Source organism: Heloderma suspectum, chromosome 5 (genome assembly GCF_057233095.1).
Source record: "Heloderma suspectum isolate Gila_16-S chromosome 5, 16-S_ref, whole genome shotgun sequence".
NCBI lineage: Eukaryota > Metazoa > Chordata > Lepidosauria > Squamata > Helodermatidae > Heloderma > Heloderma suspectum.
The window spans coordinates 8,071,793-8,099,253 of NC_139462.1; the positions used below are offsets into that span (position 1 = coordinate 8,071,793).

Genomic DNA, 27,461 nt, shown 5'->3' on the forward strand with positions numbered 1-27,461 from the left:
TGTGCCAGAGCTATATAAAATTGAATGTCCAACGTACAGGTCATATCAAAACTTCCCTCCTCCCCAAACCGTTAGATTTGTAACTCTGGATTAACAAGTGGGATGTGCAACAACGCACAAACAAAGTCCAGGCATGCTCCCCAGCCCTGCTTTTCCATTCCCCCGCTTCTCTCCAACCGTCAGCCAGGAGTCTGCACTACTGAGCATGCTCAGTCCTCATTGGCTGTTTTGGGTCCGTTCCCCCCCTCTCCTGGCTTTTTTCTAAAGATGTTTTGTATTTCACCAAGTCTGATGGTACCTTCTCTCGTGTGTATGTATCAACCCCTTTTGGCTACATAGGAATTCATACTCAAAGAATGGGTTTGCTTTTAGTATACAAGGGTGAGCAGAAGGTAGATCAGGATCCACTGGAAGATTTCTGGGCGATTTCTAGTAGATCAGCAAAAGCTTCTGGCTCCCAACAGTTTAACAACAGCAACAACTAAAAACCTATTTCTCCCTAAATTAGGTTTCTGGGGGGAAACCAGGAGAGGATTTTTGTGAGAAAGGACCTGCGAGATTGGTTCTGGTACCGATCACAAATTCCTGGGCTGTGCATGTCCTCAGAGGCACCCTGCTCCTTGATTCTTAGCATATGTCTGCCTGCCTGAGCCACTCTTTTGCACCTGGCTGTGCTTAGTGAACCTCAAGGTTCTAGTAAGAAAACAAAATAGATCCTGCAAGCCTGAAGTCTGTCCACTCCTGGTATACAGAAAACAGACTACTCTCCTACTGGCATATTTTGCTTGTAGATGTCTAGCACAGAGAACTCAATGCAACCTGGCACAAAACTAAACCTTGGCCTACAGCCTCAATACAAGCTGGTATATAGAAGGCCCTGGAACACATAGAGATCCTGGCCGAGCAACTATAAAATTAGTGGACAGACAACAGGAGACAGAAAGGGCAGTCCTGCATGGGGCTGTCTCTTGTTTCCAGTTTGATACTTTATTTACATTTATATCCTGCCCTTTGGTCTAAAGACAGTGTTTGATATAAGATGTGCATCTCTTCACGCTCACACCATAACCACTAAAAGAAAATGTAAGAGGAAAGCCATGTTGACATTACAGCCTGGACTGGACAGATAGCACCGTTACTCCCACACGCCAGGCAGACCAGTGCAGGACAAAACTGCTTGGGCACTGTCCTGCTATGGCTGACTCAAACTTAGTGTTAGGGAAAACTATGGGGTGATCCAAACAGCAAGGCAAGAGAGCAGGAAAATGGTCAAGCACAAAGGTTTCAGTCCAGTATGGGACTAGGGTAAGTGGTCAAGATACAAGCAAAGGTCAAAGCAGAGCTAAGCAGTCAGATAAGATACACAGTCCAGAAGCAGAGTCAAGCAGGAGTCCAAGGGTTAGTAGCAGGGAGGTTGAATCACAAGGCAAGGTCAGGAATTGTCAGGGTTCTCGATAGGAGTACAAGGCACAGGAGCTGGTAGAACAATGTTGTTAAGCTAAACTGAAGGTTTATCTAGCCACAGCTTCCTGAGCCCCACCCAGAGCTCAGCTGAAGTGCATTACAGGCCCTCTAGCAAAAGGTCCTATGCAGAAGGAGGGCCTTGCTCCCAAGGAATCCTTTCCTCTTGAGGAGCCCTCCTTTGTAATCAAGCACTTCTCCTCAAAGGAGCCCTATCGGTCTGCCTCTTGAGGCGACAATGCTCTCAGGGGCTAGGTGATTGCCCAGCCTCCACCTCAGAAGCAGAAGTCCCCTCCACCTGTGGGGACAGACTAGCAGTGATCTCTCCTGAGGGCCCAGGCTCCCCTAGATCTCCTGACTGGTGGCTCCTTTGTGTTGTCTGTCTCTGGGAGCTCTAGCTCCTCCTCAGAGGATTCCTCCAGCGGGGGCATGAGTGTCAGAAGAGTTCGGACACACTATGAGTAAGTGTACTGAAGTCTCAAGGAAAGTCCTGAACTTTGGGGCCAAGTCCTTGGAGAGAGAAAACAATTTCAGACTGTAGGCAGAAGACGTACATCTGAACACCATAAAACACATGCTCATCTGAACACCATAAAAAAATCCTTCCACACAGAAAAACTAACTCTAAAAGGGTTTTGGCTAGCATTTTTCCTGACAAGCTAGTTTGTAATGGCCGGGATTTTAAAAATTGAATGTTCCTCCATCATGTGAGTGCCCACCAAGAGACTGAAGTGGTATAGCCCAGACACTTAATCGTTTTCATCTGAGTGAGACTAGGCCAAGATAGAAGGCTAATGTAGTGGGATAACCATCTCACAGCAGTAAAATGCTGGCTGCAAGAGCACCGCACACTGCAGCGTAACTGAGCCTAACAAGAGATGGAGCTTATCCATGCCTGTACAGGAGGCTACCAAGAACTTCACGTAAGCCACCCCGAGCTTTCCAAGGGTGAGGTTTTGACTCAGGTTTTGAAAAATGATATTCAGGAGGTCTCTAAAGACAGGTTGCATTACTTCTATGTTCTCTGCAGGCCTTACCACACTTGACCCATAAGTATTACACAGAAGTAATTATAAGTTAATAAATGACAGAATTCTCAGTCTGAGCTCTAATTTTTAAAACCACCCTAATGTTCCCAGTGTTGCTAGGCCATGGGGGTAAACGAGTAGGGGAGACTATCTGTATCTTGTGTAACAGCGTTGGGTAACCTTTTTTCGGTTGAAGGCCACATTCCCAGGGTCTGCATGCTAGCGGTGGCTGGGCCAAAGTCAAAATAGGTGGGACCACCTCCTTGTTCTCTCCTACACTGGGACATACTGCTCTTGCCAGAGGTCTGAACAGATCATTTGCAGAGGACTTTTGCAATTGGCACAAGGTCCACAGCTTGCCCATCCCTGCTGTGGAAAACCAAAATTAAAGGCTAGCCAGCTACTAGCATGATTTTCTGAAGTAGCACAACCTGTAGACAGATTTAAAAATAAAAATAGTTCCATTATCACAATACAAGTTATAGACGTATCCAGTTATCGTGTAATGTTCATGTTACCATTAATTCGTAGCATCACTCCTTTCGGAAAGAGTCCTACAAAAAGATCGCTTCTGCACATGTCAGCCTTGGGACTTATATAGGAATGGCAATTTTTCAAGGAAGAAAAAACCCTGGTAACATTGCAGATCTCAATTACTGCCAGCAAACCTTGGTTTAAAAAAAATCAACTGGACAATACATCATCTTTGCTGAAGAAATATAACAAGGATGAAATATCTTACAATCAAGGATAAATCGATTTTCATGTTTTATCTTTACAATCTTAACAGTGGCAGCTGCCGAAAAAGGAACTCTGGAACAAGCAAACTTTCAGTCATTCATGTTTCCTCTCTGAAAGACACTAACCCTGCTCCTGAAATTGAAAGGCATGAGCTCCATCTCAAGCACCAGGCACAGCATGCAATTCTTATGGAATTCTTTTGTATGTAGTAATATAAATCTTCAATGGGACAGAACAGGCAACGGTGATCCAAGACAGACAGAACAGCATAATATCAATAAGATCATGCAAGGCTAGAAGTGAATGTTGGAGCAGCTGAAAAGTTGAAGAGGTGAGACTTCTTTCTATATTTTTAAAAAAACCCACACAAGTAGCATTCTTCATAGCTGTGGAATCAGAATAATGAGATACAGGGTTTTAGGATGAATATAAAGTAGCAGAAAAATAAAGAACATGGGAAATTGGCTTATTTCAGACACCAGATAAAACCATAATTTAAAAAGCCTATCTATTGTTTCTTATGTCTGAAAGAGTAAATTACGGTTTATGGTCAGTCAGCAAAGTAGAAACAGAAACCACACCTGGATTCGGCTCACAAATCATGTTTGTGCTAACCATGGTTGAGCACAATAGCTGAATCAACAAACCATAGTTGCAGCCATCAAAAAGGCTCCCAGAGTGGCTTACAAAGTTCAATCCAGGTATACTTAAATAGCCTCGGACAAGAGCCAGTGTGGTGTAGTGGTTAAGAGTGCTGGCTGGGACTCAGGAAATCTGGGTTCTAGTCCCCACTCAGCCATGAAGCTCACTGGATGACTCTGAGCCAGTCACTGACTCTCAGCCTAACCTACCTCAGTGTTGCTGTGAGGATAAAAGAGAAGAAGAGAATAATGTACACTGCCTTGGGTTCCTTGCAAGAGGAAAGAAGGCAGGATTAGAGATGTGAAGGCCCACAAAAAATGGAAAAATTCAGGGAAAAAATAAGTTTTTCCCATTTTTTTCCAAGGACCACTTTTTTTTTCTGAAAAATTGGGAAAACTGAACAGCTTTGGATTATGAAATATTTTCTTTTGGAATTTAAGCAAAGGTGTTTATATATTGTTACCAAGTCTTTACTCTCCCCGTCCCCCATGATTTGTTAAAACTATGTTTTTAGAAATCATTCTAAAAGCTTCGACTATTCGGCAGTATAGATAGAAATATAATAAATAAAAGAATGAATGAATGAATGAATGAATACTAAGAAGACTTGTATAGAAAGACTAGAGAAATAAAATGTCCAGAAATAATGAATCCATGGGGAAAATGTTTTTTAATCCTCTGTGAGATTCTCAGCAGTTATTTCTTCCATTTTTTATTAAAATTATTGATCCAATGTATCTTTTCCTGATGCTCCAAGTCATGCTCAGTTTCCCAACATGTGAACAGAGTCACCGTATCATAATATGGAAGAAAATCTATATTCTCACCTGTTTGGGTTTTGTTCTACAGAGCCCTGTGTTTCTGGACTTGTCTTCCTTTGCCTCCAGTTCTTTCTGTTTCTTCTGCTTCTAGGATGATTCAGATGTTTCAGGGACTACTTGCTGACGTTCCCTCTGGTCAGATATAAACTAAGAATCTAAAATATGCTATGTATAACTTGGTTTGCTCATAAAATTAATCAGGTTGGTATATTATAAAAGTATAGTTTATTCAGACAATGATTATACATTTACTGAGTTCATTTTTTAAAGTTTTTAAATATAATGATTTTACGAGCAAATCATGTTATACATAATAAAACTTTAGGAACATAAAGGCTGCTTTACATTCCTAAAGCAGCTTTCCTCAACCTGGTGCCCTACAGATGTTTTGGATTACAATGGCCAGCATTCCTGACCATTGGCCATGCTTGAGGCTGATAGGAGCTGAAGTCCAAAATATCTGGAGGGCACCAGGTTGGAGAAAACTGTGCTAAAGCAAATAAGTGACAGAGCTCTCTTATAAGTATTGCTTATTTTTCAATTTTTCCCAAAATTTCTGGGAGGGTTTCCAGGAAAAAAAAAGTTTTTTTCCCCATGGCATCAAAATTTCCAGAAATTTTACACCTCTAGGCAAGATATAAATGTAATAATAAATAAATAACCTCCGAACTAATTTCTACACCATCACCTAGACTCATAGCAATGCAAAGCCAGGACATCCTACCAAAAGCAATAAGCAATAACCTTTTGCTCACTTTCAGGTCAGTGGATATATTCAGAAGAATACTATTTAACCCATCTCTGCATACCAAGGATAGCAATACCTCTATTATTAAGATTAATGCTCAGCAAATATCATCCTCTGGGATGGATCAGGCCCCAGGGGAGGATACCACATAACACTATGCCAGTTGTCAACACAAATGAAATGGAGGCTGTGGCAAAGAGAGGGAATTGCCAGTAGGAATTGATACATGATCCCTACCATCATCTTTCAAGGTGATCTTCCAGCAAAATGGTTGTTAACCCGAGGTTTACATATTTATTCTGGGTTGAAAAGACAGTAGCCAAGAGCTGCCGATTTTAACAGGCCTACTCCTCTTCATTTTCAGTTCGTCAGCTTCAAAGTCACACTTTGAACATATCAGCTATTCAGACAGATGTCAAAGTCTGCTATCCCAGAACATTTGACTGAGTGAATAAGCCTGGGGTGACTTATCTAGGATCTTTATTTCATTTCATTTATATTCCACCTTTCTTCCAGGGAACCCAAGATAGCCTACACAGGGTTCTCAGGCAGTCTCCCATCCAGACACTGGCCAGACCTCCTTACGTGCACTAAGGTTGCCACATCCCCATGAAGGCCACGCTCTAGGTCACTTACACTTAACACTGAGAAAATCTTAGCCCACCACCTCTTTTTTAGGTTTGGTAAAACGGCAATACAAACACTTCAAGTATTAAAGACAGAAGCACTGCATCCTTTCAAAAATAAATTGGGTGTTAACACTTAGCTACCACTGCAAGCCACCATGTAAGACAACAAATAAATAATTCTCTGGCAGTATTTTCATCATAGCTGAAAATTAAGTTTTCAATTCCCTGAGGCAACAAAAGCATTAATGTTAGCTAATTAGGTTTGTAACCAACTTTGCAAGCCATGTTTGTGTTTTATAAAAAAAGTATGTTGGGGGTGGGGAGGAGGAATTATAACTCAAATGTTTCTCAACAGGCATTTTCACTTCAAATTATAAGAAACACAGGAAGTAAAGTTACTGGGAATTGGGCGGGATAGCTAATACTTTGGAAGACAGAAACAAAATTCAAAGTGATCTTGATAGACTGGAGCACTGGGCAGAAAACAACAGAATGACATTTAATAGGGATAAATGCCAAGTTCTGCACCTACGAAAAAGAAACCAAGTGCACAGTTAGAAGATGGGGGATACGTGGCTCAACAACACTACAAGCAAGAAGGATCTTGGAATTGTTGTCGATCACAAGCTGAATATGAGCCAACTATGTGATGTGGCTACAAAAAAGGCAAATGCTATTTTGGGCTGCATTAATAGAAGCATAGCTTCCAAATCCCGGGAAGTACTAGTTCTCCTCTACTCAGCACTGGTTAGGCCTCATCTGGAGTACTGTGTCCAGTTCTGGGCACCACACTTTAAGAAGGATGCAGACAAACTGGAGAGGGTGCAGAGGAGGGCAACAAAGATGATCAGGGGACTGGAAACAAAGCCCTATGAAGAGAGACTGAAAGAACTGGGCATGTTTAGCCTTGAGAAGAGAAGAGTGAGGGGAGATAGAATAGCGCTCTTCAAGTACTTGAAAGGCTGTCACAGAGAGGAAGGCCAGGATCTCTTCTTGATCATCCCAGAGTGCAGGACACGGAATAATGGGCTCAAGTTACAGGAAGCCAGATTCTGGCTGAACATCAGGAAAAATTTCCTGACTGTTAGAGCAATACGACAATGGAACCAATGACCTAGGGAGGTAGTGGGCTCTCCCACCCTGGAGGCGTTCAAGATGAGGCTGACAGCCATCTGTCAGGGATGCTCTGACTTGGATTACTACATTGAGTAGGGGGCTGGACTCGATGGCCTTGTAGGCCCCTTTGAACCCTACTGTTCTATGATTCTGTGGTGTCATGTGAAAAGGCAAGACAAATATATCTTAATCAGCCATGGATTAAACACATTATTTTATCAGAGCCAGGCCCCAAAACAAGGAGGACACAAAAGATGACCTTTAATAAGCAGAATAAGCTGATGGTCTGAGTGTGTGTGTGTTAATGTTAAGAGGTCCGCAGTAAATGCAAATTAGAAGCAGGGAAGAATATGATAACAAGGGCATCCATCTGCTGAAACCAGAGACATCTTCAATATAATTACAAAAAGGCTGTTACAGTTTTCCAAATGGAGAAATTCCATCTAATCCACTGCTGACCATTTTATCTAGGAACAGACTATTCCATGAAGAAGGGTAAGTCGAAAGTCCATCTCAAAGTTCTGCTAGACCAGGAATGGCTAAATGGCAGCCCTTGGTCTGGATGCGACCTATTAATCAATTTCATCGGCTGCAATTTCATCTTCAACTGCAATGGTCCTGGCCCAGAAACCAAAATAACAGAAGTTTATTTTTGTGAAAATCAAGACTCCACCCTGGCTTTTCTTCAAAAGACAAGGAGAGAACTAGACATGGGCTGCCACCAAAACTAAAATCTCCACCTGCACGACTCCCCCTGTCTCTGAAATGTCTAGTGAAATTCCATGATGTCATCACACTACAGATTTCTCTGCTGCTGGTAGGGACAGAAGAATTTTCAGTAGGGATGGAGGAGAAATTAAAATGTAAACCAAACTAATGCAAACTGACCTAATTCACACTTCCTGAACTAATGTGCAAACTAGAACACAATGATCGTTCAGTTTTCACACTTCTCTAAACTTTGTGATGCAGTTCTCCGATCAAAAATTGCACACAAAAATGCTTCCATTAGGAGAATTGTGCAAATGTTCAGACATTAGGAGAAACAAACTCAAAAATGTAAAAGAAAATGTACTAGGAAAACGACATGTCCTAGTATTCCTGAAATGCTGCCAGAGCAATATTCTAAGCATGGAGGAAGGCTTCCTTCCTTCCCTCCCTGCCACCACTGGACAAGTGAGTGAACGGGTAGGAGTGGAAGGGAGAAAATTTATCTCTGGCTTGGATTAAAATCTGAGTGAGAGAAGAAAGCATAATGTTCGCCTTATATTGAAGATGAGTTAATGAGATTTGCATTTGAAACCAAAGAATTATGGACTTGGATGACATCACTAAAAGATACTCTATCACTGCACAATCATCAGCGAAGCAATCCCTCCTTTTGCAAGAATCTAGTCATATGGATGGCCAAAGTTCTTCCTTTTACATTGATTAATAAAATATATTTTTCATCTTGTGGGGGTTATACAAAATCCAAAGCCAGAGCTTGGACACAGTGCATCCAATACTACCCTGTTGTGGCTTCCGTATGACATATGTTTTAAATATGAACAGAAAAGTGGCAGCTATGTGTAATACAAATAAAAACAAGTATGTTACCTGAAGTATTTAGCTATGGTAAGCTGTCTTCAGAATATCTACACAGGTATACTGTGGTATTTTAAGTGGATGATCAATTAGTTAAGACTTGCACAGAAGCCCTCCACCCTACCCCACCCTAACTGATTCTCAGCCCTAGGTATCAGTCTTAAGACAATGGTTAAGCACTTGATGACAGCAATCCCAAAAGAAAGTAAAAAGAAAGAAAGAAAGAAAGAAAGAAAGAAAGAAAGAAAGAAAGAAAGCAAGCTTGAAATGGACCAAAAATACATATTAAGACTTGGCTGTAGACAGATGCACTCTTTATGATGCCATTGAAGTTTTATTTCAAGCATTATTCTCTACCATCACCTTCATGCTTCCTATCACTTTTCAAAACTCATGTAATAAAAGGAGCAATTTTATCTGTCTCTTGTATCATCCCAAGCCTCCAACAAGCATTCTTTCTTGTTTCCATTTCCTCTAGTAGCAAAATACAGTGCCTGAAAGCTATTTTGTTATGGTGTTCAGTGGAGAAAGAAAAAGGGTACAAATTTACGAACCACTCACTTCCCTTTACTAGATCAGTGTCACACACACACTCTAATGCTGCCTTGCCAAATCCCCCAAATGTTACTTCAGATAATATACTGGTAGGCCTAAACCCTTGCCAAGCCCTTTACAATGTCTGCTCTTGTTCAAATAAACATTCCTGCTCCCTATCACTCTTATCTGTTGGAGGAGAGCAAGTATTCTTGATTCAGGTTAATATATGGTGGGCTGGGTTAAGTAGGAGGCCATTTAAATTAACGAGATTTTAAGTTCCAGGTTTTTTAAATGCTAATGTAATCTTTCCCAGAGATCTTTCAGAATAAAGGGGGGAAATGCTGAAATAAATTTGGGTGCACGCTTTATTGATCAGCCAGACAGATGTTCTTGCCCAGTTGAGAGTGAACGCATTTTCATCTATCAAAGTTTCACATAAAGGTAAAATCATATTCCACTCACCAGTTACAAGGAATTGTTGTCACTGTCACAATAGCCACTAACAGAATGAATGAATGCTTTACCCAGAATGTTTGTTTTTAAAATGCCTATAACCCTATTTTTAAAGCAATGTTTCTCAAGATGTGAGAAGTTGCACGCCTCTTCTAAAAACTTACTCAACATTCCTATCACATAGCCCTTCAACACTCAGAGTCCAAGCAAGCCCCGCTGCTCTACGAGCCAGCATGAGTGAGCTTCTACTTGCCCTTTTCAGTCATCAGGACCTTGACATCAGCCACTCCAAAGCACAAGCTTTGTGCTCTCTCAGGCCTGGGGGATCGCAGCAGTGCCTGTCTCAAACCAAGAGGCTTTCAGGACAAGTGCAAAGAATCTAAAACGACATCCCACCTGTGTTGTGTGTGGGGCCACCACAGCTGACCCGTCTGCTTCAATTTTTCAACCCTTAACTAGCAACACTTCAAGCACGCAAGAGCACAACTCCTTGTCGGGAATGAAATTGAACAGAGGATTAGATTAAAGGAGTTGACTGAAGTTAAGTAAAGGGAAGTGGAATAAATACACTGCAGAACACACACACACACACACACACACAGGCTACTGCGAGGAGATACCAAGAACACTCATTGCTGGGAGGCTAAAATCTTCCACCTGTTCCCAACATTGGCCTGGTTCTGGAGCCTCTACAGGACAAATTAAGAAGTACCCCCAAATCAGTAGTTTTATCAGCTCCCAGCCTCGTGGCTTTTCCCACCCACTCTTCTGGGTCATCTTGCGGGTGGTGGTAAAGTCAGTTTCCTTGCCTCCATCTTAATACACTTTGCAGCTCCAAGAGCTTTTCAGTTCTGGGTTCAAATGGGTCATCAGCTTGTTGCTCATGCATGCATTCCTCCGCTACCATAGAATAAATAAGGTAGGAGGGTTTCTTGGCTTGAGAAAGGAATTAGTTAATTCAGCCACCATGTTTTTCGGGGGGGGGGGGACACATTTCTTAGAAATAACGCTTAAGATACAAGAGTCACTTCAGTATAAATGTTTAGTGCTCTTCCTTAGAAATGTGACACATTGTCTATCATTTGAAACTAAAATGTATAAACCAAGTATAACAAACTTAATTGTGCAAAAGCTAAGCTACCAGCTGATCCTCTCTAAAAATGTATGCCCAGAGGATAACTTCACACCAGTGACATTTTCCATTTAAACCATCATTAAAAGCCTCAGCTTGGCTCCAGGCAGAATGCAATATTTCTCAGCCTACATTCAGCATAAACCCCGATTAACATTTTATTTAGAAAAAGCTCCAGGAAGCCTTCCCTTCAGTTTTTATACTCTTGTCAAGAAGACTGAGAGAGAAACACAATGGTCATTTATCCCAAAAATCTAGCTCCTGCTGGTACAGTAGTTAAAACACTAATCATTTTGTTTACAATTCGTATTCATTTATTTGGAATTTATGACCTGTTCAGTGCTACTTGAAGTAGCTCAAGGTGAGCCTCTGGAATTTAACCCCTTGTCTCTTCAATTGTGGGAGAAGCGAAACAGGCAACCAGCACAACTCTAGGGCTGGTTGTCTCTGTGTGCCCAGAACAACAGCAGAGTGCAGGTCTTGGCTGGGAGATGGACAGATGCTCTGCTCAAATCTAGCCTTTATGATGCGGTGAATGGTGAAGGGTGGGGAGTGGAGAAAGAAGATACACTTTCTAGACTCTCTCAAGCCACTGTGAGAGTTCATAAGATTTCTGCAAATTAGGGCAAATGGAGCATAGCAAGGGAAACTATGAGACAACCTTACTGGCGGGGGGTAGGGGGATCACAAAGTTCTTGGCTTGCGTCTCTTGTGAATTTGCTGATGACACCAAATTATTTGGGATGGTTAAAACACAAAAGAATTGCAAAGAGTTCCGAAAGGTTCTCTCCAAACAGGGGGGAAAGGACATTAAAACGGCAAATGCTGTTCAATGTAATTAAGTGTAAAGTGATGCACATTGGGGCAAAAAATCTTAACTTTACATATATGATGATGGGTCTGAGCTGCCAGCGATTGATCAAGAAAGATTTGGGGATTGTGGTAGACAGCTCAATGGAAATGTTGACCCAGCATGCGGCTGCTGTGAAAAAGGCAATTTCCATGTTGGGGATCATTCAGAAAGGAACTGAAAGTAGAACTGCCAATATCGTAATGCTTTTATACAAACCTATGGTGCAACCACACTTGGAATACTATATAGAGTTCTGGTCGCTTCACGTAAAAAAAGATATTGTAGAACAGGAAAAGGTGCAGAAAAGCACAGCAGAAATGACCAAGGGGCTGGAGCAATTCCCCTAAGAGAAAAGTTTTAACATTTGGGGCTTTTTATCTCAGAAAAAGGGCAAGTAAGAGAGCAACCCTATGGCAACTAGACACTATCTAGACAGCCATATAATTTTTTGGTTTCTAGGAACCAAGGTTGTCTAACCTCGGTTCCCAGGAACCACGCTCCCCACCACTGTCCCCTTATAGCAGGCGCCATTCTTTCCATGCCTCCACGCTCATAAACAGAGGGCAAAAACAAGGCATTCTCAGGGGGCAGGAGATGGTGGAAGATGTTTTAGACAGCTTCCTATCCAGGCCCCTTCCCTCCCTTCCTCTCCCCAAAAATGTGCATCTAGCCACAAATGTAGGGCGGGCGAGGTGTGGAGGGGAGGATCTCCCCCGTCCTCCTTCCGCCCTGAACTGGATAGTCAGTAGCCTCTGGACTGCACCCTAAGGAGAGACCAGAGACCATGAAAGCAATGTACGTATTTATGTGTGGTGGGAAGAAAGTGGATAGTACCTCATAATACTAGAACCAGGAGACATCCAATAAAGCTGAACAGTGTGAGATTCAGGACAAATAAAAAGAAGCACTCCTTTATGCAGCACAGAGTTAAATTATGGAATAGACAAATTCATGGAGGATAAGGCTGTCCATGGCTACTAGTTATGATGGTTGTATATTGCCTCCAGTATCAGAGGCAATATGCCAGAGGCAGCATATCAGTTGCTGGGGAACTCGAGAAGCTCCTGTCCTAGTTGTGGACTTCCCATAGGCATCTGGTAGCTACTGTAGGAACAGAATGCTGGACTGCATTGGCCTTTGGTCTGATCCAGCAGGGCTCTTCCTAGTGTTTAACTGCCTCCTCTCCAACTGATTCCTGCTTCTTGTTTAAGTTCCCTCGACTGCCACCTCTTGTTGAGACTAATGAATGTATCTTTCTTACCTGGCAATGAGGATGGTATTGCTCTGATATCATTCCTTATGACAGATGGGGCCATCCTGTGATGGCAATGGATTCCCACCTGGACTTACCCTCAGCTCTGGGACCACTCCTGCACACTTCCATATATACCTGCATGCCCTTTATCGGGATGATCAACCTGGGAGTTCTGGGTATGCCTCCTCCCTGGGACCAAAGTGACTGCCAGTCACCAAAGCCTAGCTTACTGTCCCAGAAAGGGGACAACCCAAATATCAGACTGGCAACATAGGAGAAAGACGTCCTTTGAATATGAACACATGTTGGTGTACACAGTAATAGTCATGGCGATCCCACAGAAGAGACCGTGCTATATACAACTTGAGAAAAGGGGTGATTCAGACTCAAGTGCAAGATATAAATTGGCACAGCAAAGGTTGGCACAGTAATATTCAGCCAATTTATTTTAAGGTTAAACCCTTGATAACATACTGTATTTTATTTAAATTACCCAATGATAGGACTAGACCTGTAGAGGTTTCTGAATTTTCAAAGTCAGGTAAAATATGGCAGAACATGGGTATGATGCATGTGTGCTTTTTGAGCAAGACAGAGTGGATGACAGAAGTATGCAAGAGCACAACTCCTTGTAGAGCCGGGGGGGGGGGGGGATGGACCTGTGGCCCTTCAGATGTTGTTGGATTCCAACTCCCATCAGCCCCAGTCAACATGACCAACAGCTAGAGATGACAAGAGCTATACTCCATCATCATCTGTAAGGCTACAGGTTCCCCACCCATGTTGAAGAGAGTGAGAAGTCATAGAGACGTCGAATGTAGTAAGAACTTACACATGGACACACACTGGTTCGAAACACAGTTACGTGAAAGTTAATCCCATTCTTTTCCATGGAACTTTCCAATACGTGAGGTGAAGATCACCATAATTTAAAGCCTGTCAATTTCATATGAATATATTAAATGGACTATATAGAGGAAAAGTTAGCCTAGTTCCAGCCATCTTTATATTTTTATACAAATTACGAATGGCTCTCAAATATTATGTTTGTACGAGCCTTTCCTAACTACATAAGAGAAAATAAAATGACCTCTTTTCAGCCTGGTAGCAACCATTATTGCTTGCCTAAATGCTTAAATACAGTGATCAGCTTGCTTTATTAGTAACCACCACACCTTTGGAGTGTCCCGTTTGAGACTGCATTATTATTCTTTTATTCTTGAAAAGTCTTCAGTTTTCTTCAAGTGTCCCCTGAATCTACCTGCAGATCTGTCTAGCAAGTTTAAGACCACTGTTTTAATCTCAGTATCGGGCTTAGCTAACTGCTTTCCTGACTAATTTCCAACATGGAGAGCAGGACAGAGAGCAACACTGCAAGCAGTCCAAAGAAAAAATTGCCCCAGTAGCCCAGTACAGATGGTATGAGACTCCACTCTCCAACATGATTTCCATATAGGAAAGCCAGCTATCCCCTCTCCCCACAGAACATACTGTCACACCTTTCATTTGAAAATCACTACCTCGGAATTACTTTTCATCTAGACAATGTTGTCCCTAGTTTTAAAGAAAAGGGATTTCAGGTCACCACAAAATATTGTGTGCATATCACATATTTTTTCACTGGTTCGCCATATGCTATATAAAGCAAAGGGTTCAGAATGTTCTGGAAAGGAATGGATAAGAAGGAAAGACAGCATTTGTTATGTCATGCAAGGAATATAGGTTGTTAGCATACAAGGAATATATGTTAGCATTCAGGAATGTGGCGAAGTTCCTTAACTTTTGTAATTCTGACACGGACCCTCGGGGGCAAAGCAGTTGCTTTAGTTTACTTTAACTTCCCTTTGTTTTTGTTAGTTATCAGGAATCAGAAGAAACCTTGCCTTGGCTCTAATAAAGTTTTCAATCCTTGTTCTACTGTGTGCTTGTGAAATTATTACAGCACCAAGACACAACAGAGAGCTTAAATATAATTTTTCTCTATTGGTTGGCGGGAATTTTCTAAAACCCGGGCCAGTGCAGGGGTTCAGGAATGCTGACTTGGCTTACAAGCCAGCCATCATTTGCAGCCAGCATCAGCTTTTCCCTCCTCCAAGTGTTCTGCACATCACAGACAAGGGAAAGGGAGGAGCTGGGTCTTGTCTCATTCTGTGCAGGATTCTGCATAAGACAGAAGCAGTGCAAGAGACTCCCACTGCTTCTGAAAAAGCTCTGAAAAACAAGACACAGTCTTGAAGTTCTCTAGCATGAGAACTGGGAATGAAGGCCAGGGGATGTTCCATTTTCTGGGTGGTTTCAGAGACTCTTCCCCTTCTCCCAATGCCTATGGAGATGCTGAGGAAGGCAAAAGCTGAGAGGGGAAACTGTGCTGCATCTTGCTTCCTCCAAAGCCTTGCAGATGGTGAAGCAAGACCCTGCCCCTCTCCCTCCTCTACACCTGCAGCATGCACCTGCAAAAGTGGTGGAGGAGGAGGGGCTGCATCTTGCTTCATTTCTAGCAGCGCTTTCAGAGACATAAATGTATGTCTCGTGCCATTTCTGTCTTCTGCAAAGCTAGCATGAAAGGAACAAATCCCTCTCCATTTTCTGCAATTCAGAGAATTTGGGTGAAGAGTGCTTGCAAGAGGACCTCTGAGGCCCTGGGTCAGTGGGTTTGGCTTCTTACCAGGGGTTTGGCTTTTTATTGGATGTCACATTATTGTTGTTTTAAAATCACTCATATTTTGATGTATTCCAAAACATCAATGCAAATGAATATCTGACATACCCCTTTACCAGCAGAAAGCAGCTCAGTTGCATACTTGGCATCTCTTATGAGAACTGATGCAAAGAACTGACACAAAGTTTACAGGTCAATTCAGAAGGCAGCAATTCTGTCATTTTGACCCACCTCTCTCCGCCGAGATGCCCAGCAGCTTTGCTTAATCTTCCAAACCACAGCAGCCACAAGGAGGAGAGACAAGAAACAGCTGAAAAAAAAGAGAGAAAATAAAACAAGCTCTATAATGAATTTCCCTCTTGCTTGTGATGCAAGAAAATGCAGCAGCTACACCAACTATAATAGCATTGTGCTTTCATGAACTTCTGTCAACAGATACTAATGGCACATGAAGTACTTGGCAACATTAAGATGCATGTCGCTGTCTCGTGGCATTCAAAGGGGAGGGGGAGAGACAAGCAAAATACACTGCTGTGAAGGGTGAATGACAAAGCCAGAAAGAGACCACATCACCTGCCTTCACACTTGAGAATGTCAACATAATTCAACCAAGTTATCACTTGACAATGGTGACAAAAGGCCCTGCAAATGTAGATCTCAGTGTGACCCAGCTAGGGAAACGGAACTGCAATGTGTGAAAATATGCAAAAGGGATTTTAAATAAAGAATGTTTGTTCTGTTTCCTTCTAAATCTCAGGTAACGTCTTATTTATGACACCAGCTGAACTAGAAAATGAACCCTGCCCATACTGATTTATTCACTCACTGAGATTTATAGGCACCCTCTCTCCCCAAGGCACAGAGTAGATACTAGCCAAATGTTATCATTAATCTTCATAAAAGAACAAGCAAAGGAGGCCACTGTTATCCCATTTTTCAGATAGGAATGTGAGGCTAGGAGAGCGTCATGCCGAAAGTCAACGAACGGCCCCATGGGTGAGCTGGGATTTGAACCCAAGCCAAATCTAATACTTTACCCATGGGACCATACTGGCTTTCTCATTTCACATTCATTTTGCAAAAGCGCTCCATTATTTTTCTACATCTGTGAAAGACAGAGGTGCTCCAATAGCTTTCACATGTCAATACTTTTATCCAGATCTTTCTGTAATTATGTTTGATCCAATTAACTGTGAAGTTTGCCAAACACAGCAAACACATTATGTCATTATCTCAATAACCTTCAAAATAGTACCCCCTGCAATTAGATAGGTGACTACCACTCGTTCCACTTTACAACCTTGACATAAAGGGCAGAAAATTGCTTGCCCAAATATTATTTCATCTTCACCAAAGCAAATGCAAAGTCCATTAATAAAGCATCCTTGAAAATCTTGTTCTCTCATACACACAATCTGTGTGTATATATTAAATCGACAGACAATATAAAGAGAGACCTGCAAACTTTTTATACAAGTTCTTATTTAATGCTTTTCCCACTGACCTCTCCACAAAATAATGGAGGATAGGACTATTAACGGTTACTAGTTATGATGGCTATATATTATATCAAATATTGGAGGCAGTATGCCTCCCGGCACCAGCTGCTGGGGAACGACAGCGGGAGGGGGTTTGGGGATTTATATCCCGCTATGGAGTTCCACTAGTACCTGGTCATCCGCTCTGGGAACAGAATACTGAACTAGAGAGGGCTTTGGGCCAATCCAGCATGGCTCTTCTGTTCTTATGCTCTTTGGGCTTTATTTGCCCAAAATGAGTGCTTTCAGGCAAGGCAAATTCTTGTCAGATCCAAATGAGGTGGCGGGCGAGAGATGGGGTGGGGCTAAGTAAAGGGAGGGAATACTTCTAAGCCAGTCCTCCCAAAGCCTCTTAGACAGCCAAACAGCTGTGCTTCCCCACTACAAGGCCCTGTGGTACCACCCATTCATGTCTTCCAATCACAACCCCTTTCCACCATTGCTACATCCAGTGGCAGAGGTAGGGAATGGCAAGAACAGGTACAGCAGCAGCAGCTCTTGAGAGGCAAACTGGAGCCCCTGGAGCCCACGCGCCGGACAGTAGCCCGCATCGCATTTGCCCAATGGCTGTGGCAGTCTTACGTTCTTTTACATCATGGAAGGGTTTGGGGGAGAAACAACCACCCCAGGCTCATGCCTCAGCCAAGCCCTGCTGAGTATAACTGGGGCCTGTCACAACATCCAATGAATTGCTACCCTCCTCTACCTCATTTGCCATAAATATCTGCTATGCCTTAATTTTTTGACTCCAGAGAATTCTGTGGAATATCCAGCAGCTAATTCCTCTCTTCAGCACCCTCAATAACATTTCATGCTTCTGCAACAGACGGCACATATTTTTGTAAACTGTCACAAGGAGGCAGCAGATCCCTGTAAGTGCTGAAAGGCCCATACGGTACAGTCCTTTTTTCAGCAGGAGGTCTATCAACAGCACACCTAAAGGCAGCAGAGTCTGCTTGTTACGGTTACAAATGTCGAAGTGTCAGAACTCTGAATCCCAACGATCAATCTTTATTTAAGGTACAATATTCTGAAATCATACATATAAATGCCAGTTCAGAGATTCTGCCACATCAGTGTAACCAGCAACTAGAACCAATGGTGGGGCTATGCTGATGGAGAAGCAAGGCTAATGTGGGTAGAAACCACCTCAGTTTCCAATGGTACCCAGTTTTATGGGGCTACAACCAGGACAACTTAAGAGGCATCAAAACCCACCCTGCACTTTAAAACAGTGGCACCGGGGCCAGGTTTAGCCTCCACCCCAATGCTGCTAAGTGCACCCCTTTAGTTCTGCATATATCAGAATACAGGAAGCTGCCTTATACCAAGTCAGACCATTAGCTCAGTATTGTCTGCACTGGCTGGCAGCAGCTCTCCAGGGTTTCAGACAGGAGTCTCTGCCAGCCCTACCTGGGGATGCCAGGGATGGAGGCTGGGACTTTCTGCATGCAAAGCAGAGGCCTCTACCACACAGCTAAGGCCCTCCCTGATAAATGAATGGTGGCCATGCATTACCACAGGGAAAAGTCAAACACCGACCTTGGAAACAACGTTGTGGTGGGGGCAAGGTCTGCCCACCACTAAATGCTGGGTGGCAAGACCTCCACAACCAGGGACCCCATCAGAGTGTGCACAACGTACCAACTCCAGGAAGGGACGGGCATGTGGAATACCTCCAGAGACTGGGGAACAGCAGCTGTCAGCAGTATTAGCAGGGATTGGTAGAGCAGGTGTTGACCAACCATCCCCTGAATATATTTACAAGGCAGTGCAACTCCAGGACAGGTGTTTAAGGCTTCCGGTAAATACCCCTATGATTTGTCATGTGCTTCAGAAGCAAAGCTATAAAAAAAACTGAACTAGCAGCCAAGAACCTTGAGAATCAACTTTAACACCCCTTGCATCATACTTCTCCAAGGAGATACTGTGCACAGCCACGGAGGAAGGTGATTTATCCTGAGGCAGGCGATTGGTCCATGTGGTCCAGTGCTGCCTGCTTTGGCTGGCAGCAGCTCTCTAGGGTCTTACCCAAGGACAGAGAGAGACAGACCTTTCCAAGTACTGTTACCCGAGACACTCTTGAAGAGGAGATGACGGGAACTGACCCTGGGACCTTCTGAGCTATGGGCCTTTCCACAAATGACTGCAGAGACCTCACAAGGTATGGGTGCCTGTATGACACAGGGGTTCACTGGACTAGCACCATCCTCTGCCTAGTTCTGGCTAAAAAAAGGTAAAGGTGTCCCCAACCGGTCGTGTCCGACTCTAGGGTGCGGTGCTCATCCCCGTTTCTAAGCCGAAGAGCCAGCGCTGTCCGAAGACGCTTCCGTAGTCATGTGGCCGGCATGACTGAACACCGAGGTGCACGGAACGCTTACCTTTCCCGCCGAGGCGGTACCTATTTATCTACTTGCAATTTCTTGCTTTTGAACTGCTAGGTTGGCAGAAGCTGGGACTGCAGACAGGAGCTCACTCCGTCATGCAGCACTTTGGTCTCGAACTGCTGACCTGCCGACCTTCCAGTCTGCAGTTCAGCGTCTTAACCACTAAGCAAGGAATGACTCTGAGAATATCTGGGGCTAATCCAGCACAAGTATGGCAAGACAGCTTGCAAGCTGGATCTACTGTGCACTGAAGAGTGGGAAGAAATCAAAACTGTGTGCAGGAATGCCCAAACTGTGTGACTTGATTAATTTCCCATCATTTATATCCTGCTTTTCTATATAAGAGATAAAGCAGCCAACAAAAGTTTTTAAAATCTTATTTTGAAATGAAGGAATATTTCATTCAATTTTCATTGATTCAAATCAATGAGAGAATTTGAAAATAGATTACATGTAGTTGCAGGTATGAAACCTGTTCAGAACCTTGTTCTTACAATACCGACATGCTTAATGTAAGACTACTAAAATTATTATGAAATGAAAAACTGCTTTTCAAAATCTATATAGGTAAGAATTGGAAAATAAGTCTTCTGTAAATTATCTTTACAGAGGATCCATGCTTGGTTTGATTTTCAAAGAGATTTTATCAGAAATTAAGACCTCCCAGATTTTGTCACCCCTTCATGGATCACTGCCTTGTTGTGGCGAAGGGGCTTGCGTAACTCAGTGAAGCCATAAGCTATGCCGTGCAGGGCCACCCAAGATGGGCACGTCATGGTGGAGAGTTCTGACAAAATGTGGTCCACTGGAGAAGGAAATGGCAACCCACTCCAGTATTCTTGCCAAGAAAACCCCATGGAACGTATCACAAGGCTAAAAGAGATGACACTGGAAGATGAGCCCCTCAGGTCAGAAGGTGTCCAATATACTACTGGAGAAGAGCAGAGGGAATTTCCAAGTAGCGCCAGAAAGAGTGAAGCAGCTGGGCCAAAGCTGAAAGGACACTCAGCTGTGGATGTGTCTGGTGGTGAAAAGAAAGTCCGATGCTGTAAAGAACAATATTGTTTAGGAACCTGGAATGTCAGATCAATGAATCAAGGTAAGCTGGAGGTGGTCAAACATGAGATGGCAAGATTGAACATCGACATCTTGGGAATCAGCGAACTAAAATGGACAAGCATGGGCGAATTTAATTCAGGTGACCATTATATCTACTACTGTGGGCAACAATCCCTTAGAAGAAATGGAGTAGCACTCATAGTCAACAAAAGGGTGGGAAAAGCAGTACTGGGGTACAATCTCAAAAACGATAGAATGATCTCAGTACGAATCCAAGACAAACCATTCAACATCACAGTAATTCAAGTCTATGCCCCAACCACTGAGGCCGAAGAAGCTGAGGTTGATCGGTTCTATGAAGACCTACAACACCTTCTAGAACTAACACCAAAAAAAGATGCCCTCTTCATCATAGGGGATTAGAATGCTAAGGTAGGAAGTCAAGAAATCACCGGGATAACAGGCAAGCATGGCCTTGGTGTACAAAATGAAGCAGGACAAAGGCTAATAGAGTTTTGCCAAGAGAACATGCTGATCATAGCAAACACGCTTTTCCAACAGCACAAGAGGCGACTCGACACATGGACATCACCAGATGGTCAATATCGAAATCAGATTGATTATGTCCTTGCAGCCAAAGATGGAGAAGCTCTATACAGTCAGTAAAAAAAGACCTGGAGCTGACTGTGGCTCAGATCATGAGCTGCTTCTTGCAAAATTTCAGCTTAAATTGAAGAACGTAGGGAAAATCACTAAACCATTCAGGTATGACCTAAATCATATCCCTTATGAATATACAGTGGAGGTGAGGAATAGATTTCAGGGATTAGACCTCATAGACAGAGCACCTGAGGAACTATGGACGGAGGTCCGTAACATTGTTCAGGAGGCAGCAACAAAATCCATCCCAAAGAAAAAGAAATGCAAGAAAGCAAAGTGGCTGTCTGAGGAGGCTTTACAAGTAGCTGAAGAAAGAAGGGAAACGAAAAGCAAGGGAGAAAGGGGAATATATATCCAACTGAATGCAGAGTTCCAGAGAAGAGCAAGGAGAGACCTGAAGGCCTTCTTAAATGAACAATGCAAAGAAATCGAGGAAAACAATAGAATGGGAAAGACTAGAGATCTTTTCAAGAAAATCAGAGATACCAAGGGAATGTTTTGTGCAAAGACGGGCATGATAAAGGACAAAGAAGGCAGGGACCTAACAGAAGCAGATGAGATTAAGAAGAGGTGGAAAGAATACACAGAAGATCTATACAGGAAAGATCTTAATGTCCCTGATAGCCATGAGAGTGCAAAAGCTGGTTTGAAACTCAACATTACAAAAAACTAAGATCATGGCATCTGGCCCCATCACTTCCTGGCATATAGAAGGGGAAGAAATGGAAGCAGTGACAGATTTTATTTTCTTGGGCTCCAAGATCACCGCAGACGGTGACTGTAGCCATGAAATTAAAAGACGCTTGCTCCTTGGGAGGAAAGCCATGGCAAACCTAGACAGCATAGTAAGAAGCAGAGACATCACCTTGCCGAAAAAAGGTCCGTATAATCAAAGCTATGGTTTTCCCAGTAGCAACGTATGGCTGTGAGAGCTGGACTATAAGGAAGGCTGAGCGCCGAAGAATTGATGCTTTCGAACTGTGGTGCTGGAGAAGACTCTTACGAGTCCCCTGGACTGCAAGGAGGTCAAATCAGTCCCTCCTAAAGGAAATCAACCCTGAGTGCTCATTGGAAGGACAGATACTGAAGCTGAAGCTCAAATATTTTGGCCACCTAATGCGAAGAGAAAACTCCCTGGAAAAGACCCTGATGCTGGGAAAGATTGAAGGCAAAAGGAGAAGGGGACGGCAGAGGATGAGATGGCTAGATAGCATCACCGATGCGATGAATATGAATTTGAGCACACTCCAGGAGAGAGCAGAGGACAGGAAGGCCTGGCGTGCTATGGTCCATGGGGTCACGAAGAGTCAGACACAACTTAACAACTGAACAACAACAGCAAGATTGCATTCATGAAATTCTGGTGGTTAAAATTTCTTTGATTGTTCACCAGAGAAACAGTATCAGACAGTGCTCCCAAAAACTTTTTCCTAATTAAATATGCTTCAGGGTTTTCTGAAGAATTTTGATTTTCTAAAAAGAACAATCCTTGCAAACTTTGCCCAGAATGAAAAAGTTTCACTAGGTTTTTCATCCATTCTTCTGCGTTAACAGTCTGCAAATTCATCATACTTATTCCTGACTAAGCATTAAAAACGTGGTTGTTCAGGCAGGCATTTGGGGTGGGTTAGGGTATTTTAGGAAATGTTTTTATTGTAGAATTTTATTGTTTTAAACTGTTTTATTGTATGTTGTACATCGCCCAGAGTGGCTGGGTGACCAGCCAGATGGGCGATTAATAAATTTAATAATAAATAAATAAAATAAAATAAGTGTGCAGAGTCAGAAGATACAGCTGCTGCACAGGCCAGCTGAGTTAAATCCATGGCATCTGCAGAAGGATGTGATTGGTGGACTCTTGCCAACCAAGAATTACAGCATCCTTGTTCAGGGGTCCTATCTGATCTGCTATTAATTTTGCGTGAGTAGGTGTCCATCTTACGGTCTCTCTGATATCTTCCCTTTCAGTTCCTGCTTCATCATCTGGCCTTCTATTAACTTTTCTTTCCACTACTGGAGCTACAGCTTTGACTTCCCTTGTTTGTGGTTCTTGCCACTCTGGGTTAAATGGAGTCTGGGGGATGGCATCTAGGGGCATATGGGCACTGTGGGGTTGGGGGAAGGCTGTCTTCCATCCTTACTGCTACGATTCCTCTGTGAAGGCTGAGATGTTTCTGTAGCTCTTGAATGGTGGCCTGACATTTCTCATGGCTTGTGGAAACTTCTAAACTCTCTTTGCTAGGTTGGCCTCCCATTTAGCCATGTCTCTTTCTGTTTGCATGTCACTCACCCAAGAAGCCCACTTGCACTTCTCAGAGGTAAAATCAAGTCTCTCTCTCTCCCATTCACTCTTTTTCTTCCATGCATCCATCTCTGCTTCTAATGCACACTTCCTTTGCAGACTTGCAACTCACTCTTATATTCCTCTTCACATTCTTTTAAGTTTCTTTTCATATTGTTCCCTGCATTCTTGCAACTTATGTTCACACTCATATAGCATATCTTTGGTATCAACCAAGGCACATAAAATTGTCCACATTGCTTCATTTAATTTTCTAGATCTGTCAGGCCTGAATTTTCCACAAAATCTCTTACAGAACTCTGCATAACGTTCTTTTGCAGTAGCTACTGGATCTCGAGTCTTAAATGATCCAGCTACCCAAGGACATTCTCCATGTTTTCTTACAAATTTCTGTAGCTTAGAAAGCTCATTCTTTGGTTTTAAAGCAGCTTCAATTGAAACAAATTCAGAAGCCATTCTATTTTTACTTTGTGAGGGAACCTGAGGGATCTTTTGGCGTTGAGCTCTGGGCACTTAGGAAAACCTGATACCCGCCCAAAAAAGTTGACAGCGTCAGAGACCACAAGGTCTTTGAAAGCAATTCTTTGATTTATTAAAGGGGAATTTTACAAGAATTAAAATCACACATCAGGGGAATTAGGACTATACATACATTTGGGGAATTAGAATCATACATTAACACTCAGAAGGTTAAAGATAAGCATTTAACATCAATAGTGAAGTATCCTGGAATGCATAGAAAAGTGTGTGTGTGTGTGTGTAGAGGAGAGAGAAGGCTTTCAGCTTGGGATTATTTGAATGGGGAAGTAACAGACTATTTGGGGGGATTGAGAGAGAGTTTTAGAGCAAATGCAGGGTTTGGGGAGAAAGTGGATGGAGAAAGAACTAAAGCCTAGGAGTTTTGGAGGTTGGTATTGGGTGGAATATTAGGAAAAGGGAAGAAAAGAGAGAAGGGGAAGAAAAGATGATGCAAAGATTTACCTCTCCTTATTGGCTGGCTTGTAAAGTAATGGGAAACTCTGCTGAGTTCCTTCTCTGGGAAAGAAGGGGAGAAAGAAGGGAAGAAAGGGGGGGTTGCTCTTCTGAGCAGAAAGGATGGAAGGAGTCCTCTTTCCTTCTGCTGTTCTATGAATTTCGGTTGCTGTTTTTATCTTTTTTCTCTCAGGATGTAATAATCAGAATAAAACAAAACAAGTCTTTCAAGATTACTCAAGGATGTTGGAAAATGGATTTTTAGGTGTCATACTTTAACACCTAAAAGAAAGAAGACAATGGGATTCTTTCTTTCTTTCTTGATGTGAGGATAGGATGGGAGTGAATGGCTGCATATTTTGGCTTTCACAGGTCCAGGTGAGCAAGATTGTTGTTCAGTCGTTCAGTCGTGTCCGACTCTTCGTGACCCCATGGACCATAGCACGCCAGGCCTTCCTGTCCTCCACTCTTTCCCGGAGCGTGCTCAAGTTCATATTCATTGCATTGGTGATGCTATCTAGCCATCTCATCCTCTGCCGTCCCCTTCTCCTTTTGCCTTCAATCTTTCCCAGCATCAGGGTCTTTTCCAGAGAGTTTTCTCTTCGCATTAGGTGGCCAAAATATTTGAGCTTCAGCTTCAGCATCTGTCCTTCCAATGAGCACTCAGGGTTGATTTCCTTTAGGATTGACTGATGTGACCTCCTTGCAGTCCAGGGGACCCGTAAAAGTCTTTTTCAGCAGCACAGTTCGAAAGCATCAGTTCTTTGGCGCTCAGCCTTCCTTAGATAGCCAGGGGGGTTTTGGTGACGGGTCTTCAGCAAAGGTGACAAAAGAGTCATGTAGTCATGTTTGCTTACACAATATTGGGTTTCTTACAGCTTTAAAAAGCATTGAATTCTTTATTTTGCTTTCTATTTGGCTTAAACAGGAAGGTTAGAAATCAGCATAAAATATTTTCATGGTGGGGGCTTCTGTAGTTTTTGTCCTGAGGGAAGATCTGAAATTTGCAAGTGTTAACTGAGGAATTAAAGCAATCAGAGCACAGTGGCTGGCCAGAAAGTTTATGTAAGAAGTCTGCATCTCCTCTTGGGTTGTGCAAGGCCTTAACATCCTATGGGACCTGTTTTTCTGCCCTTCTCCAAGACCAAAAAACCTTAGTCCTCGTCCAAATACAGGCCACATTTTCTCAGATCAGCAGAATTTGGGGGTACTTCATAACAGGCTCATATTGACATGAGATCCTGGCTGAGAATCAAGCAAAACTCTGTTGCAGCGTTACTCCTATTCAACTCCTATGTCACCTTGGAACTTCTTCAGGTTTGCTTCAATTGGATATACTCAGAATCCACACAGACGTGTGTGTGCACACCACTTAGATCACATGTGGAAAGCCTACAGGTTGCAAGCAGTCTTCGGATACCTTCAAGGACAGCCCACGCAGCTGCCTGAGCCACCACCACAGTATTTACCACCCCCCAACACCCCACCCCTACACACACACAGTTTGCTTCTGCTGAATTCTCCTGCAAATTGTACTCCCCGAAGCCCCGAGATCAACTGGTTGGCAGAGGCTAGAAGAACTGCAAAATTCACAAGGAGAACGGTGCATGGGCATGGCCATTCTTCCCATGTAAGTCATGCTCCCCACTCCACCCCAACAGCTGAGCTTGGGGGAGTGCAACTAATGGGGAGGATCATTTGAGTGTGCCATCCTCTCCATGAAAGCTGCACTCTCCAAAGCCCACCAAACCAATTGTGGGCAGCATGGCACACAGGGATGACCCTCCCTGCATACGAGGATGACCCTTTCACAATGGCACACCCGCAAGCCTGCCAAAAAGCTGTCCAGTGCAATTGGGATAGGAAGGAGAGCAAGTGGGGAGAGTTAACCCTCCACTGGTCCTCGGGGAGAGTTAACTCTCCCCTTTCCTGCATGCCAGTCCTCCACATGAGAGAGGGGGGGAGAATATGGGGCAAGGTTGTGCACACCTGTCTTGGGCAGGGTGAAGGGGGTGCCAACCCTGGACCCACCCACTACCAGGCCAGGCCCTGCCCACTGCCAACAGCATGTGGCCACTGGTCTAAAAAGGTTGCCCACCCCTGAGTTAAACAAACTGAAGTCAGAACTCAAGCAGCTATTGTCCTCCAAGAGGATGGGTTGTGACTGGAGATTTCAAGCCGTGCAGATATGTTTTCCCCCAAGAGTGTTCTGGGCATGTTTAGAGCATGCAGTTTTATGTAAGCCATGCACCAATCAATATTTAACCATAAAAAAAAAAGCTAACAGATTTGCAATTCTCGAATACAAGGTGGATTCACAAGTTAAACATGTTATTATTTATAAAGGCAGACGAAGATTTTATTTTAGAGTGGAAAGTACCTGAAAAAGGTGACAAAGAACTGTACCAGGTCCATAAAGTTACTGTGCTGCGAAAATGCAATCTGCAAAGAGAAAAACAAAGACAGAATTCTTTACTGTTGCAATTCAGAAACACTGGCTGCAAATTAGCTATGCCATTGCCAGGGCTACCGTCACAATAAAATCCTGCTTCATTAGATAATGTTAGCATACAACCCATCATTGAAAAGTGGCATTTTATTTACAGATTTAATACCCTGCCTTTGTACCATGGACCCAAAGAGGCTTACAACATATGAAACAATAAAATGTCACATCCTATTAAAACCACCAGTAGAACAGCAGCACACTAAACGTACAGCACTTTGAACTATGATCACAATCAACAGACTGTCACTTCTCTCTCTCTCACTCACACACGTACAGGCACGCACACACTACAAATCTGAGCACTAATTATTTGCCATTATTCTAGAGCTGATACTTCAGAATGCTTTACTTTCAATACAGTACTGAAGAAGG

The 27,461-nt window shown here is 43.1% G+C and overlaps 1 protein-coding gene across 2 annotated transcripts in view; it reads right to left on the minus strand.

The window, feature by feature from the left end:
• The window catches only part of ATRN (attractin), a 207,288-nt gene that overhangs the window by 35,221 nt on the left and 144,606 nt on the right, over positions 1–27,461 (minus strand). For both annotated transcript variants that reach the window (XR_014791942.1, XM_084855303.1), the window contains exons 25-26: positions 26,961–27,022; positions 15,894–15,972 (exon numbers count right to left, since the gene is read on the minus strand). Coding sequence is in view for 1 of the 2 variants with exons in the window: in XM_084855303.1 (XP_084711429.1) it covers positions 15,894–15,972; positions 26,961–27,022 (141 nt within the window). In the remaining variant the exon portion in view is untranslated. The remainder of the gene's footprint in view (positions 1–15,893; positions 15,973–26,960; positions 27,023–27,461) is intronic.